Source organism: Pseudorca crassidens, chromosome 12 (genome assembly GCF_039906515.1).
Source record: "Pseudorca crassidens isolate mPseCra1 chromosome 12, mPseCra1.hap1, whole genome shotgun sequence".
In the NCBI taxonomy this organism is placed as follows: domain Eukaryota; kingdom Metazoa; phylum Chordata; class Mammalia; order Artiodactyla; family Delphinidae; genus Pseudorca; species Pseudorca crassidens.
Genome location: NC_090307.1, coordinates 86,648,066 through 86,664,502, shown reverse-complemented (window position 1 = coordinate 86,664,502; position 16,437 = coordinate 86,648,066). Strand labels below are relative to the sequence as shown.

The 16,437-nt window shown below is 52.0% G+C and overlaps 1 protein-coding gene across 9 annotated transcripts in view; it reads left to right on the top strand.

Annotated features, from left to right (window-relative positions):
• Positions 1-15,108, top strand: part of SCARB1 (scavenger receptor class B member 1) — a 110,224-nt gene extending 95,116 nt beyond the window's left edge. For 6 of the 9 annotated variants that reach the window (XM_067701177.1, XM_067701176.1, XM_067701179.1 and 3 more), the window contains 5 exons: positions 2,608-2,681; positions 6,128-6,179; positions 7,081-7,227; positions 10,335-10,463; positions 14,125-15,108. In XM_067701177.1, the coding sequence (XP_067557278.1) occupies positions 2,608-2,681; positions 6,128-6,179; positions 7,081-7,227; positions 10,335-10,463 (402 nt within the window). In that variant the 3' untranslated portion in view covers positions 14,125-15,108. Of the gene's footprint in view, positions 1-2,607; positions 2,682-6,127; positions 6,180-7,080; positions 7,228-10,334; positions 10,464-14,124 lie in introns of those variants that run through there. The other 3 variants (XM_067701174.1, XR_010933386.1, XR_010933387.1) reach the window with 3 other exon arrangements.
• Positions 15,109-16,437: the final 1,329 nt, after the last annotated feature.

The following is a 16,437-nucleotide window of genomic DNA, read 5'->3' as shown; positions in this document are numbered from 1 at the left end:
GGGTATACTCCATTGACAGTTATTTAAAATATTGGCTGTACGAACAGTTGTTTTAATGCCCACTACGTTCTGTCCTGTATTAATATGTAGTTAATTAAGTGGGTATTAATGAATTAAGTTGATAGTAATTTATTAATAGGAATCTATTGCGTGCTCTATGTTAAATTCATCCTTTATTGTTAGTTGTGTTAAGGCTTTTCCATACTGTCTTAAACTTTTAACCAGTTTTTAAAAGGCTTTTATTATAAAGCTAACAAATGGTTTTCCACTTTCTCTTTTAGTTCATCCACTTCACTGCTTCTCTCTCTCTCTCTCTCTCTCTTTCTCTCTCTCTGCTGGCTTCTGGGTATTCCAGCAAGAGCAAGATCTTTTCTCTGTTGTCACTGCATTGTGCTGCGTGGATTTTCTTTTTTTTTCCCCACATTGAGAGAGAAACAGTTAAGTTTGGGAGGCTGGAGAAATGCAAACAGCTGTTTTGCAGCAGCACATCAGCTGATGCAGAAGTAGACTTCTACTTCTCATTTCAGGTCAGGGGCAGACGGGGAGAGGAAGTGGCCTTGGATTTTGTTGTCGATTTGGGGAGGATGGTCATGGGGTCGATTTGCTGGTTTCTGATCTCATTAGCCCGGAAAACAGAATGCCTGCTGGAAGCGGCTTCTCTGGTGCCTTCTTTCCTGCTCCTGAAACCGGGGTGTGTGTGGTGTGTGTGTGTGTGTGTGTGTGTGGTGACAGACGTGGGCTCACGGGTCCAAGTTTCCGTTCTGAGATTGCGGGGTGGTGGGGGACAGGCGGGGCTTTGCCCAAGAAGAGGGGGCTGGACAGTCAAGGAAGGAAGGAGACACATTTCCTGGAGAAGGAAGTGGCCTGAGTGGAGACCCCAGAATGTAGAGTCTAGAAAGCAGGATGTGTCGGGTCTCCAAGATCACCCCCAAGTTGGAGGATTTGCTAGGAGGACTCCCAGGACCCAGCATATGGTGGTACCCACAGCGGTGATGCATTGCAGTGAAAGACACAAGGCACAGTCAGCAAAGGGAAAGGCGCACGGGGTGAAGTCTGGGGGAACCAGGCACAGGCTCCCAGAGCCCTCTCCCAGGGTAGGGGTCACACAGGACACCCTTCATTCCCCGAGTGAGGTGTCCTCTACCAGGGACGCCCAGTAGAGACTCAGTGCCCAGGATTCTTACTGGGACTGGTCATATAGGCGCTGTCTACCTGGCACAGACCGAAATTCCGGACTCCCAAAGGAAATCAGGTGTCAGCATAAACCACAGTGTTTGTACAAACTGTCCTGGTACAGTGAGCCCTTCTTATCTGTCAGGGAGAGGTGGGAGCCCTCCTGAAATCCAGGATCGCAGACACCAGCCAGGGACAGCCTTGCTAGCAGGGCAGCCTCACCCCTGCTGGCTCTTTTGCACACGGGTGATCTCACTCCCATCCCACCGGGTTCTCAAGTTCAAACTCTCCCCCGTCCTGGGAGCATGGCCTTTGGCCAGTTGCTCTGTGCCCCTGGGGTCCCAAAGGACCTCAGGATGCCAGGCTATATTGGAAGATAATGCCCTCTCCGACTGGTGTATGTGATAACAGCACAGCATTTATAGCTCTGAGTGTGGCTGTCTTGCATCCCTTATTTTGCCCTTGCAGAAACCCTGTGAGGTGGGCAGAGTTGTCTCCACTTTCCAGATGAGAAGAGTCTCAGCTAAGAAGCAGCAGTCTGTCCTCAAACCTAGGTTCCTTTCCACTCTCATTTCCTGACATCATTCTGGAAGCACCTTCCTGGTTTTGGTCCTATATGTGTGTCACTTTTTGTGTTATTGACTTACTACTTAAAAAAAAAAAATCTCATAAAAAAAAATTCCTGCACAAAGGAAGCTTTCTATCATGACCTCAAATCGGAAATTAAAAATGTCTCTGAATAGGGAATTCTCTGGCTGTCCAGTGGTTAGGACTCTGCGCTTCCACAGCAGGGGGCGCGGGTTCGATCCCTGGTCGGGGAACTAAGATCCCGCAAGCTGTGCAGTGCAGCCAAAGAAAAGAAAAATCTCCAAGTAAAGAACGCAAAATATCACTGGGCTCTCTGTAAAATAGCGTCGCCTGCCCTTGGCACGAGCCTGAGGCCAGCTCTGTTGAAATGGAGGTCAGGTGGAGGTGTATTGCAGAGGCACTAGGGGCCGAGCCAGCTCCCTGCAGACTTTCTCTTTGAGACGCTGGTGGGGAGGGAATGGGGGGTGAATGGAGAAGATAGTGACTTTATTAACATGTAAATCTATTTTATTTTATTTGGAGGCTGGAGGGAGGGGCGATGACTGGGAAACGTCCTTCTGCACTGGGGGATGCATTATGCAAGAGAACAGATGGAAAGGGTTAGTTCTTTTTCCATCCAGAGCGAGGCTGGCTCACCAGAGGGGATCCCTCGAGGTCGTGGACATCAGAGCCATTTGGGGAACATGTGTTTACCCATCAGGGCTTTGAATGGGTAGCGGAAGCCCCATCGGATGGGCAGTTCATTTGGGATACGTACCCTCTTGAGCGTGACCAGGGAGAGGGCCATTTGAAGGGGTCCCCAGGGCTCCAGGGAAGCCGGGCCCCTCACTGCTCTTGTCACTGCAGGTCACCGGAATCCCCATGAACTGCTCTGTGAAACTGCAGCTGAGCCTCTACATTAAGTCTGTGAAAGGCATCGGGTGAGTGGGGTCTGGGAGCCCCGGGCTGCCTTGCTGTTGAGAGATCAGGGACTCGGGACTCTGGCCATGTCCTTCGGAACCTGGCATCTGGGGAGAGAGATGGTCCTTCGGGATATGGAATCTGGTCCCTGCCCCTTGAACCCCTGAGGGGGGTCTTAGCTCTCAGCCGAGCCCAAACTGCATCCTGACATCCCTGCCCTGTACTCTCTTGACATTTGTCCCCCAAATTAGCCAGACTCTTCCATCCAAGCTGTCTCCCATTCGACAGAGTAGCAAAAATTAAATCCTGCCAAAACCAAGTGTCTGTAAGTGGAAACTTAGCAAACAGTCTTCTGAAGTGAGACCGTTCACTTGATGGGAGGAATTCTTTAAGCACTGGGTTTCTTTTTCTTTTTTTGGAGTTGGTTTTCAGTAACCGCTTTATCAAGATTTAATTCACACAGTATAAAACTCACCCTTTAAAAGTGCACAATTCGGTGATTTGTAGGACATTCACGGAGCTGGGCAGCATCACCCCAATCAATTTTGAAACATTTCCATCCACCCCCTCAAAAGAAACCCCACGCCCTTTAGCAGTCACTGCCCATTTCCCCAGCCCCAGGCAACCCTTAATTTACTTTCTGTTCCTGTGGACTTACCTATTCTGGCCATATCATGTGAATAGAATTATATAATATGTGTCTGGCTTTTTTCACTTAACATGATGTTTTCAAGGTTCATCCACGTTGTGGCCTGTGTCACTGCTTCATTCCATTTTATGGCCGAATAACATTCCATTGCATGGAAAGACCATGTTTTTATTCATCAGTTGATGGACGTTTGGGTTGTTTCTACTTTTTGGCCATTATGAATAGTGCCGCTTTGAATATTTAAAGTTTCTGTGTGGATGTGTGTTTTCTTGGGTAGACACCTTGCAGCAGAATTGCTGGGTCATATGGTGACTCTATGTTTAAGCGTTTCAGGAGCTGCCAGACTGGTTTCCAGGGCGGCTGCGACATTTTACACTCCCACCAGCAGCGTGGGAGGTGCCAGTGTCTCTACATCCTTGCCAGCTCTTGTTATAACATCGAGTTAGGATAGAGCTGGGTGAGGGAGCACACTGGTCGTTACGTCAGGGTCTGTACTTCTTTATTTTTAAAAATTTTTTTGGTCGCGCTGTGTGGCATGCGGGATCTTAGTTCCCCAACCAGGGATCGAACCCGTGTCCCCTGCCTTGGAAGCACAGAGTCTTAACCTCTGGACCACCAGGGAAGTCCCCTGTACTTCTTAGCATATTTGAAATAGTTTCATTAAAAAAAAAATTCCCCCAGAAAGATCCTGGGCTGCAGGAATGTGAGCATCTGTTTGGTTTTGTGAGATGCCTCTCAGCTGGAAAGAATAACACTTTGTCTGAGCTGGTGAGCATGTCAGTGCAGCTCATCCTTACTCCCCCACTAGCTTTTCATTTTTACATTTTGAGGCTGCTCAGAGAGTTTGTTCCTGAAGCGTTTGTGGCGGGTGAAACAGCCCCACGCGTGCGTTAGGTGTCTGCTGCCCAGACGTGAGCTCCACAGGGCTCCCGTCCCTCAGCGCCTGGGCTGCTAACTTGGATGTGCAGGGCCGGCAGGTGACTAAGTGGAACCCGTGGGGATGGGACCAAGGGCCAGCCTCTGTCCAGCGCCAGGGCCCACGCACTCAGTGTGGCCACATCCTATGCATTTGCAAATGCATTTTTCAAAATCTGGATGTTAGCACACATTCCACCTGTTGGGAGTTCATTCAGATTTTTGACAAATGCTGCTCAAGCCAGCAGTCTGTCTGGGTGGCTGGATTCTGCCTGCTGGTGGCCCTGAGCCAGCACCCTGATGTCTCTGGGCCTCTGTGTTCCCATCTGTTCGGAACCAAGGCCGCACAGCTGCCTGGCTGCCCCTGTGGGCTGGGATGGTGGTCTCAAGGGCGGTGGTCCAACAGCAGTGCTTGTCAGCATCTCCCAGGGCTGTCGAGGAACCTGTGTGGGAAATGTCTGGAGACCGCCGCCCGCCCGGAAGCAGAGCTGTCTGGCTGTGACTTGTCTGAGGAACTTTTGTGCTGTTTGCTCACAAGATAAAGGCAGCAGGGTTGCACACTCTGTGCATTCAATTGACATCAGTTCTTACAAACTCAGATTAAAGAGGCTGAAGTGAAGGGGATGCGCCATTGTATTTCCAGAGCGTCCTCCATGTCTGTCTCCTCTGTAGGTGATACGGTGTAAATTCATTTCACTGCACGGTACTCTATTGAACAAGCGCTTTTTGAGAACTGTGATTGAGGATTTTGACCTTCTGTGCTGACTCTGGTGCCTGTCCCCTGAGAGAGTGCCAGCTCCCCTCCAGCTGTGCCTTCTTTAAGCAGACCCAGGAATGGTGAAGTTACAGAATATTTGTTTGTCCAGTTGTTTGCAGGCATTTGACAATGAGACAACAATAATAAACGTCGAGCACTATATGTCTTTTTTTTTTTTTTTTGGCTGTGCCACACGGCTTGTGGGATTTCATTTCCCCGACCAGGGATTGAACCCAGGCCACAGCAGTGAAAGCCCAGAATCCTAACCACTAGGCCACCAGGGAACTCCCCTAGAGCACTTTTTATATGCTGGGTATTTTTCATGGTGTCACGTTCCGTCCTCACTAGAGCCCTGTGAGGAGTCCATTATAATCCCCATTTTACAGAGGAGGAACAGAGAGGGTAAGTAGCATGGCCAAGGTCACACAGCTATCTAGTAGCTGACTGTGTCGGGGGTCCCCAAGACCACTCTCGGGTTTGATGATTCACTGGGAAGACTCAGGGGACCCAGCATGTAGTTAATAGTCACGGCTGTGATTTACTACAGAGAAAGGATTCAAAACATAATTGGCAAAGGGAAAAGGCTCACGGGGTGAAGTCTGGGGAAACCAGGCACAGGCTTCTAGAGCCCTCTCCCAGGAGGGTCACACCGGGACACGCTTCATTTCCCCAGTGACAAGTTGTGACAACACGTGTGAAATGTCCCCTACCAGAGATGCCCAGTAGAAACTCAGCACCCAGGGTGTTTACTGGGGGCTGGTCACGTAGGCGCCTTCTGCTTGGCACGGACCCAGATTCCAGACTCCCCAAAGGAAAGCAAGTGATCAGCATAAACCGTGTTGTTTGTTGTCTGGGCGTATTGCCATCCGGAATAAGATCGGGGTTCTGTTTCTAAAAAAGAACACATGGCTGTCAGCTAGGTCCCTGGCAGCCCCTCCACGTAAGAATTTTTCATTTAAAGAGATATTGTTGGGTCGTCAGTTTGCGCCCTGTCAGGAGATGCCCATCGCTCAAGCCCATGCCGACCAAGTTGCTGCAACGTCAAATCCCTCCTGACCCTGGGGCTTCCAATCGCAGGTCCAGAGCTGCCTGATCTAAGACACCCTGACATAACTTCTCACTTGCTTGGTCTCGCTTATTTCCAGACAAACTGGGAAGATCGAGCCGGTGATCCTGCCACTGATGTGGTTTGGAGAGGTAAGGCTGCTTCCCTCTCCCCGGGTACTGGGCACCCGAGGGCGTGGTGTCTGATGCCTCAGTGAGGAGTTGATGTGGGCATTTGGGGCAGGAGGCTGTGTGTGGTGGGGAGGCTAGGCTGGGGGAGCTGGACTGAGTAATGCAGAACCATCTGTTAGAAACTTCGCCCTCTCCAAGCACTTTATGTCAGTTATCCCACTGGGTTGAAAGGATCACACGAGATGAGGAACACAGGAGCTGCATGAAACTGTAAAGTCCCTGGTCAGGGTGTAAAATAATTTTGTTAATGCACATGGCCCCTTCTCCTGAGATGAAGGGAAGTTGGTTTTCAGGGTGTCAACTTTTTATTGAAATTTCTTCTCTCCCAGCTTTTCAGGGTTCCTTCTGGCTTAGCTCGTTTTAAATCAGGGTGAGCTAACCGCTGGATCAGACAGGCTTCAGATGTCAAGCTCACTTCCCACTCACATCACAGTCTGATGGGGGGCAGGCGGAGCTCTGCTCCACGCAGACATTCAGGGACATCCAGGCTCCTTCCATCTTCTGGTCCTGCCCTCTTGGAGATCTTCAGAATCCGTCTCCATTTAGTAAATTGGGAAAGAGATGGAGAGAATCATATGGGAGCCAGGCGTGGAAGTTGCAGCATCACTGTGCCCCCATCCCATTGGCCAGAACAAGTCATATGGGCCTGCCTAGCTGCAAGGAGTCTGGGAAATGTAGTCCTGTTGTGTGGCCCCAGAGGAAATAAGAGGCATGGCTGGCTCCATCCATCGCATGCTCTGGCCAGTGGGCTTGAGATGGGAAAGGGGTTGGGGGACAGAGGGGTGTGGTGTGGGGTGGCGTCTGCACCCTCAGCCCACAGTACGTGGCACCAGTCCACTTGTTTGTCTTTCTCCTTCGCCAGAGCGGGGCAATGGAGGGTGAGACCCTTCAGACGTTCTACACCCAGCTGGTGTTGATGCCCAAGGTGCTGCGTTATGCCCAGTACGTGCTCCTTGCCCTGGGCTGCGTCCTGCTGCTCATCCCCATCGTCTACCAAATCCGGAGCCAAGTAGGTGGTGGCCAGAGCCTGGCCGGGGCCGAGTGGCCCCTTGCTTGCCTGCTTGGGGGAAGGAGGGGCTCAGATCAGATCCCCCAGCAGCCCCTTCCTGCTGTGCCCACGGACACCTTCAGCCTGCAGCCTGCCTCGGGCGGCAGTCCTAGGTCTCCGCCTGGGCTGGGGAGCTGTTGCCGCATCCTTGCTTCTCTTGCATGTTCTGTTGCCACTTCTCTGCCTGTTCTGGGAGGCCTGGGGACCCTCCCTTGGAGGGGCTGCAGGTGGTTTTGGATCAGGAGACCTGGTACTTGAATGGTTTGTTCTTCAAGTCAGCAGCTGCTGGCTTTCAGGCTCTGGCAGGTACAGGGACACGACAGTGAACAAGGCAGTTGCTACTCCCGGGGGAAGGGGGGTGCGGGGACTGGCATTCTAGTTGGAAAGACAGGTGGAAACCAAGTAAATAAACAGAAGAGATGATTTCACCGATGATAATAGAAAATGTGATGGGCTTAGGGCAGTGCTGTCTGATACGAATACGACATGAGCCACGTGTGTGATTTTAAATTTTCTAATAGCCACCTTAAGTAAAAGGGAATTAATTTTAATCATATCTTTTATTTAACCCGAATATATCCAAAATATCAATATGACCATGTCCACGTGTAATCAATATAAAAAATATAATTTTTTACATTTTCTTTCTGGTTAAGTCTTTGGAATCCGGTGTGTATTTTACATTTACATCAGGTCTTGACTGGGACTCGCCCCTTTTCGAAGCCTCAACGGCCATACGTGGCTACCAAGTTGGACACCGTAGCATCCCAGGGCGTTGGCGACAACTATAGAGATAATGTCAGAAAAGGTTTCTCGGAAGAGGTCGAATTTAAGCTTAGAAGTGAATGCTCAGCACAGAGTCAGGGAAAGAGTGCTCCGGGTGGAGGAATGGCCAGTGCAAAGGCCCTGAGGCAGGGGTGGGTGAGGTGTGTTGGAGGCTTCCGCAGGGCCAGGGTGGCTGGAGGGGAGTGGGCATGGGGGCAGCGGGGGAGGAGGTGGCGTCTGAGAGGCCGACGTAGGTCATGCCTGGTCCTGTAATGCAGGGTGAGCAGCTTGGAACTGATTCTGGGGGTGACGGGAAGCTGTTGGAAGCTGTAAAGGAGAGGAGTGACTAGGTCAGTTAACGTGTGGCCGCTTGGTCTTCAGATGGGAAAGCGGAAGCAGGGGGACCAGTGAAGAGGCCCAGGTGAGCGAGGATGGTGGCTTGGACCAGAATAGGAGCAGGTATTTGGGGAAGGGAGCACGGATGGAGAAGAGCTCTGAAGAGCCAGCCCTGGGGCATCTACCATTCAGAGGCAGGAAAAAGAGGGGCCAATAACAAATGCCCCCCTTTTTTGGCCACGTTGTGAGGCATGCAGGATCTTAGTTCCCCAAATAGGAATCGAACCCATGCCCTCTGCAGTGGAAGTGCATAGTCTTAACCACTGGACCACCAGGGAAGTTCCAACAAATACACCTTCTTGATTTGCATCATTCATTCATTCATGGCATTCACTGACACCTTCACAGCTTATGGGGGGGTCACTGTGCACAGTTCTGGGGATACAGACATGAGTAGGATGTGAGGTCCGGAGACCAGGGGGCTTTAAGCAAGTTACTGCCGTCACATGGTGACAAGGCCCGTGGATGCAAGGCCCCCGGGGCAGCGGGGATGGGTGGGCAGCTACCTGGTGGACAGGGGACACTGCTCAGTGGCAGGGAGTCTTGAAAGGCCATTTTGAATCCATGAACCAGAACCTCCCCCCCCGGTGCCCCCTGCCCCCCGAGTTGTCCTGGAGCCACAGGCCTCAGCCTCGGTCGGGGGCTGCGCAGCTCCCCTGCTGCCCCTCGGGCCACCTGCAACGCCTGCTTTCTTGCTTTAGCTCCGGCCAACAGCGTTTTCTCTTCTTCCTCTTCCTCGGAGGCAGCTCGCACGCTCGCTCGCTTAACTTGCTTGTTTGCTGGGGCGAGGATAAACCTTTCCAGGCTCTTAACCTGGGCTTTCAGACCCTTAACCTGATTTCCCTTCCAAATTCCCAGTCCTTTGGGGGAAAAGGTTTGCACTGGTGTGAGGGTACCAGGGCCTCTGGTGTTTTGAGCCCCCAGTGAACGTTGGGGGCCCGGTCCTCTGTCACTGCCCCAGCCAGAGCAGAAGGGAACTCCCTAGGGTTTTTGGAATGAATTATGCTGGGAGGACAGAGGGGCCAGAAGCCCTAGCCCCCAACCCATGGATGCCTCCCTGGGGCCAGCATGGGTTTCCAGGAGTGAGGCCCAGGGGAGCAGCGGTGAGGGGCTGGACCAGACAGCCTCTGCCCTCTGTCTCTCCTAATGGTCCGTCAGAAGGGGGAGGGGGAAGACGGTGAGGATGAACAATGTGAAAGCTTCCCTGCTTCACATCCCCCATCCGTGTCCCCCAAATCCGATAAGAATATCATCGTCTCTACTGACCATGGTTGAGGCCCCCTCCCCGCAGGTTTTGCTGGAGGCCCAGTCGTTGAAATTTATCCCATTACGTATTTTTTGGTTTAGCAGGGGTTAGGCCTTACGTGTTTTTATGTATCTGTCCTGATAGGGGAGAAAAAAAAAAAAAGAATGGCATGTCGTTAAACTCAACGTATTTTAATTTCTCTTCAAAGACGTTTTTGTCAAGTCATTCTTGAAAGAAAAAAATTTTTTTTTAGACAGAAATGTCGCTGTTTCTGGTCGATTTAAGATGCCACCCACTAGCTCAGTCAGTGGAGCATGAGACTTAAAATGCCACTTGCTCAACTCTCTGAGTCTCGGCCAATCCACCTTGCCCAGCACGGCCCATCTCCCCTCCGTGATTCGCCTTAAATTTTCAGGCTGACAAACCCTTTTCAGCTCAGCTTGCCCGTCTGACCAAGTGTGTTTCCTGAAGATGCTCGTCTTTCTGTCTTTGGTGAAAGACACCATCACTCCCCAGGTCTCAGCCAACTCCAGTCACTAATGGTGGTTGGACTCTAGAATTCTGTACCCCACCCTCTGCTTTTTGGAAATCGGAGAACCGTGTAAAAACCGTGTGTGTTCGGCTGCAACGTCAACTATAAATTAGCTTGGTTATCTTCTAGGAGAAGTGCTATTTATTTTGGAGTAGTAGTAAAAAGGGCTCAAAGGATAAGGAGGCCATTCAGGCCTATTCTGAATCCCTGATGACATCAGCTCCCAAGGGGACTGTACTGCAAGAAGCAAGACTGTAGGTGGGTACCAGGTAACACCTCTCGCCCCCCATCCCCTCCCATAGTGAGTAGAACTCTGGCGGCTTGAAACGCTTGGGATCTCACACATCTCTTCAGCCTGAACTTCACCTGGAGTGTCTACAGATTGAAAATACGTATTTGTGTATTTTGTTGTCTTCTTACGTTCCGAGTGATCCCAGGCGTGGTAGGCGATGGAGGGTGACTAGTGGGCTGGTGTCTTGTTTGCAAGGTTGTCTTAGAAAGGCAGGATCGAGGTTTAGGTCTCAGCTGCTTCTCAAACCTCTGGTGCGATATAGACTCTTCTGGGAAAGTCTGCGAAAAAATGCAGGTCCACAGACATCCTTCTAGACCTCTTGGAATAGCGTCATGGGTGGGGCCCAGGAATCTGTATTTTAATGGCCCCCTAACAGGATCCTGATGTAGATAAGTTTAAATAAATCCGGATGACTGGCCAAGACAAAAGAATTTAGGCATCACCTGGGCACCAGGTGTAGATCTAGGACTCGGTCTGAGGGTATGGTTGCCAGACTGAGCAAAAACAAACAGCCCCAGAAACAACAACAACAAACGGACGCTCAGTTAAATGTGAATTTCAGGGAAACAGTGAATGATTTTTAGCCTAAGTGTGTCCCATGGAATTATCAGGACACGCTTCTACTGAAAAACTGTTTGCTGTTTACCTGAAATTCACATTTAACTGGCTGCCCTCCTTCATCGGGCAGCCTACCTGCGGGAGACGGAGGCTAGTGCCTTTGGGGGTTCACCTCCTGGGCTGTGTTCCTTTAGGTCTGAGGTCTTAGGAGAGCTGAGTCCCACCAGGGGATGTGACAGGCAGAGCTCTGGGCCCTACGGTTGGGGTTTGGGCGGGGGTGAGTCGCCCTATGCTTATGCCTCGGATTATAGCTTTTGGTTTCTGAAAAATGTACCACCTCTCCAGCTTTTGGGGCTGGGCCTGCTCGGGTTTAAATAGCTTTCCTGAGAGCCACAGGCTGGGGATGAGGTGACAGCCCTACTCTTTGGGACCAGTTGGCGGCTTCCAGTTTGCTTGGATTGCCAGGGCCGGAGGAGGAGATAAAATAGAACATGGGCGCTGGGCGTGGGTGTGTTTGTTGGCAGGTACTGCCAGCCCTGCAAGGAGCGGGAGGGAGGGACCGCTGTGCCCCCAGCCAGGCTCTGGGGGGCTCCTACTGCCCATCTGGGGATAAGAGAGCCCGACCACGTCAGGGCTGGGTGTTAAGGGGGTTGTCTTCCTGAGCTTAGGGGGCAGGGTGTCCTAGCTGGAGACGAGCCCCCCGTTGCCTTCCTCTCTCCCAGAATTCCTCTTGGGACGCCCTTCTTGTGTACAATTTGGCCCCATTGGCACCCCTGCCCCCTTGCAGCCACGATTCCCTTCTGCAGAAACTTGCCTGGTGTTCTCGCGGTGCAGGGGTGGGGTCTTCAGGCACAGAGATGGGGGTTATTTGCTTTTAGCATAGATAGAGCTGGTGTTTGTGAGGTCTCAGCCCCATGGCTGCACCTCCCTGGACACAGCCAGGATGTCCTGCTCCCTGCCCCCCCCAAAATAAAAATAAAACAAAACCAAAGCTGGAGTCTCTTCGTGATTTACCAGCAGAATCCAAATGTCAAGTTATTAGGGAAGTTTTTGATTAAAGAGATGCTACTGCTCTGTCTTCTGGAAGACAGGTCAGCCTTCAGCCCGGATGAGACCCCTACCCCCCGGTCACGTGTACTTGGGGAAGGCAGTGTCCTGTCGGGTCTGCTTTAGGGGACCAGGCACCTGGGAAGCGGCCAGTGGTCCTGGAGACCTGGAATCCCTGCAGCTCGGCCTCTAGCCTGTGCTGAGTCCCTGGGGACGGTCCTATACCTTGCCCCGTGTCTGGGCATGGGGGTGGCCTTGAGGGGCTGCTTTGCTCCAGGAAAGGGAGGACATGGGGCCTCCACTAGCCCAGAAGGGTGTTTTTGTGCGAATAAGAAAAGACAGCTCCTCTGTGCAGACATGGCCTGCTTTAGGGCTGAGGGCTTGGCAAACAGAGTACACCCCGTTTATACCCACTTGGCTGGGTGCCCCTGTGCAGTGAATAGCCTGGACAATGGTACTGGGCAGCCCTTCAGGGACATGTTCCAGGATCACCTCTTGCAGTCTCATGATTTCTCTCGTTAATTCCAAGTCCTCATTCCTCAGTTAAACGGAAGTGTATTCCCTGAAGGTTTGTACATGTGTCTTTCTTGGGAAGACAGTTTCCCCTTTGCAATTTTTTTTTTTTTTTTGTGGTACGCGGGCCTCTCACTGTTGTGGCCTCTCCCGTTGCGGAGCACAGGCTCCGGACGCACAGGCTCAGCGGCCATGGCTCACGGGCCCAGACGCTCCGCGGCATGCGGGATCCTCCCGGACTGGGGCACGAACCCGTGTCCCCTGCATCGGCAGGCGGACTCTCAACCACTGCGCCACCAGGGAAGCCCTCCCCTTTGCACTTTTGAGCGAGGCTTTCTCCAGTCGTGGCTCTCTGGGCCCACATCGCTAAGAATCCCCCGCCCCCCGACCCCCGCTGTCCCGTGCTGCCTCTGTGTCGGGGGGTGTGTCGGCAGAGGCGCACGCCCACCCCTCCTTGCCCCTGGCTGGAATGTGGCTCGGTGCGCGGAAGCCTGAGCTCTGTCCCCGAGGAAAGGAGTCAGGAGTCCCCCAACGCTCCCCACCCAGAGTGGGGTTTGATTTACCCCACCCCGCGGTGAAGCAGGCCCCTGGGGGTTGTGAGCAAAGGCCCAGGTGGGTAGGGGCGTCCGGGGTTTTCCGACCACAGCTGCTGGGCAAGGAAGCGTCTCCGTTCTTCGAGGGGAAGGAAGCCAGGGCCTGGGGGGATGAAAAGTTGCCCCCAATTCTTATCATCATGGCTACCTTTAAAATTTTCCTTAAATTGAGAAACTTAAAAATGTAAAACTAGATGAACTGCACGCTCTGAGTTCCCTCTCACCCAGACCCAACAACCCTGCTAACATTTTGTCGTATTTCACCTTTTCCCTGTGTGTCCTTTGCCCCCCTCGCCAAGTCCCACTGCCCCTCCCCCTCTCCCCAGAGACATCCATCGCTAGGAATTTGGTGTTTGCATGTTTCTTCCCCTCTAAGTCTGTATATATGTATCCACGAACGACAGATAATTTTTAAAAAGCTTACCTCCGTGGTGTCAAACTATATGAATCACTCCGCAGCTGGATTTCCCCTCTTCAGTTTTCTGTGTGACAGCTGTGTAGGTTGACTACGATCTTGTAACTCTGTCTTTTAAATGCATTCTGATATCAGTGGACATTTAGGTGGTTTCCAGCTTTTCTGTGTTAACGGTATTGCTTATATAAGCCCTGGACTCCTTGCTCTGCCCTTCTCACTGTATTAGGCAAGTCTCTTAGGGTCTCAGTTTCCCCATCTCTAAGATGGGTGAGAGCATGGCAAGATGGTGTTTCATGAGATTAGGAGACCCTTTGTAGTGGAGTCCCAGGAGTCTGTAGGTCACTCCAGTCTTCTCTCATCTCGAGCTTGATGGGGGGGGTGCAGATGGGGGCTCCAAGGGGGGTTTCCATGCTGGTGGAGGATGTACGGGGCGGAGCCAGGGTCCGGGCGGGGCTTGGTGGGCGGGGCTTAGTGATGCAGCACCTCCCCTTTTCTCCACAGGGTCCCGAAGATGCCGCCAGCCAGCCCAGCTTGGCTACTCAGCCAGACCAGCTCTCCAGCCCCTACACCCCGCTTCTTCAGGACTCTCTCAGCGGACAGCCCACTAATCCCAAAGTCTGAGCCACCCCCTGCTACCACATGCCTGTCGCACACTGCACACACCCCCAGCACGTGTCCACGTGTGTGCACAGGTGTGTGCAGACACTCAGGGATGGAGCCGCTGCTGAGGGGACTTGGGGAGAGGCTCGTCAACAAGGACTGTTCCGGAACCTTCTCTCCAAGTGATCCACAGGCCCGACCACAGGTGTTGTGGGCACAGGGTCCCCTCCCTTGGGTGAGCGAGCCTGAGCTCTTGAGGACTCAGGTCACCTCTCCCCAGCGGTCCTCTCCGTCAGTCTCGAAACACTGCAGCCCCCGCCTGGTGGCTCGCCCAGGCAGGACAGGGCCTTTACTCCGAGGGGCTGTGGCCGCTGTCCCGAAACCTAGCCCAGGAGTGCAGACTGCTTGTGCACCAGCCAGGTGGGCCGCGGGCCGTGGCTCAGCGCCCAGCCCGGACCCGGAGCTGTGGCCACTGGACACCCATCTGGGCCTCAAAACGGAGATGCCGCCGACCACATCCTTAACCCCCTGCAGGATCGTGATCTCCCTGAAGTCTACACAGGCGCCGGATTTGGGTGTCTGCGCCCCTTCCCTCCAGCCTAAACTGACATCATCATGTATACTGAGCCGGCCACTCCCTGGCTGGGGTGGCAGGAGGCTGTGCCCCGAGCCGCCCCCCACCAGGGTCCTCAGCTCTTCGGTGCCTGGGAGGAGGTGGAGAAGCCCCGGGCCCATCAGCCTGGGTGTCTGGTCGGGTGACCCGTCTGCCCGGGGCTCCTGGTCTCCAGGGCAAGCCTCTGTCTCTTTTCTACTGGAAGAGAAATGAATTTTATCATCTTTTAAAAATAATTCACAGTTGAAATAATAAACCTTTTTAAAAAGTGACTGAGTCTGTGACAGCCTGTTTGAGGGGGGATGGGAGGGCCCCCTGGGAAGTTCTGGGCTCTTCTTTTCTTAGCCAGTAGCTCCTTTCTGGTTACTGCCATGAATGTCTCTCAGGGACTGGGCTGCAGACTTGCCTTTCCCTTGTTTTAAAATTTACTTATTTATTTATTTTTGGCTGCGTTGGGTCTTCGTTGCTATGCGCGCGGGCTTTCTCTAGATGTGGTGAGCGAGGGCTACTCTTCGTTGCGGTGCGTGGGCTTCTCATTGCGGTGGCTTCTCTGGTTGCAGAGCACGGGCTATAGGTGCGTGGGCTTCAGTAGTTGTGGCTCGCGGGCTCTAGAGCGCAGACTCAGTAGTTGTGGCGCACGGGCTTAGTTGCTCCGTGGCATGTGGGATCTTCCTGGACCAGGGATTGAACCCGTGTCCCCTGCATCGGCAGGCGGATTCTTAACCAACTGCGCCACCAGGGAAGTCCCTAAAATTTAAACTTGTGTATATTTAACATTTTATATAAATTCTGTGTGAATTCAGTTCTTGTTTAGAAAGCATAGCATCCACGTGGACCACTCCCCCGACCCCGCTTTTGATCGTTGAGTAGAATTCCATCGTAGGCACGTACCACAGGTTTCCAAGCATTCATGAGTTGAAGGACATTTCAGATGTTTACAGTTTTTGACGATTATGAATATAAAGCTACTAAAAACACGAATGTACAGGTTTTTGTGTGAACATATATTTTCTTTTCTTTTTCTTTTGTTTTGCTTGCGGGATCTTAGTTCCCTGACCAGGGATCGAACGGGGGCCGACAGCAGCAAAAGCGCCGAGTCTTAACCACCGGACCGCCAGGGAATTCCCGATTTTCATTTCTCTTAAGTAAAATACCTAGGAGTGAGAGTGCTAGGTCATATGGTAACACGTGATATAGGTCTGTGTTTAACAATATTCACGGTAACTGCACCATTCTGCATTCCCACCATTAAGGTATGATCGTTTCACCTGCTCTGCATACAGGCTGATACCTTGGCACTTCCAGCTTTTAAAAAACTGTCGTCATTTGTAGTGGTATCACACTGTGTTTTTTATTTGCAGGGAAATACATCTCCTAATGAGCTGGTGATTTCCTCTTCACCCCCAACGAATTTATGTATCTATGAATGACTGTTACTGCCAGGATGCGACCAATTTTGTCGTCGATTCTATTCTTATTTTGTATAAGTGCAGAGAAGCCTTGTTTACATAAGTACATAGCTGGCAGTGGAAGGAATATCTTAATAGAGTCACTCAATTCTTAATACTGCTGAGTAATGGGCAAAAATCAGGTGACAATCT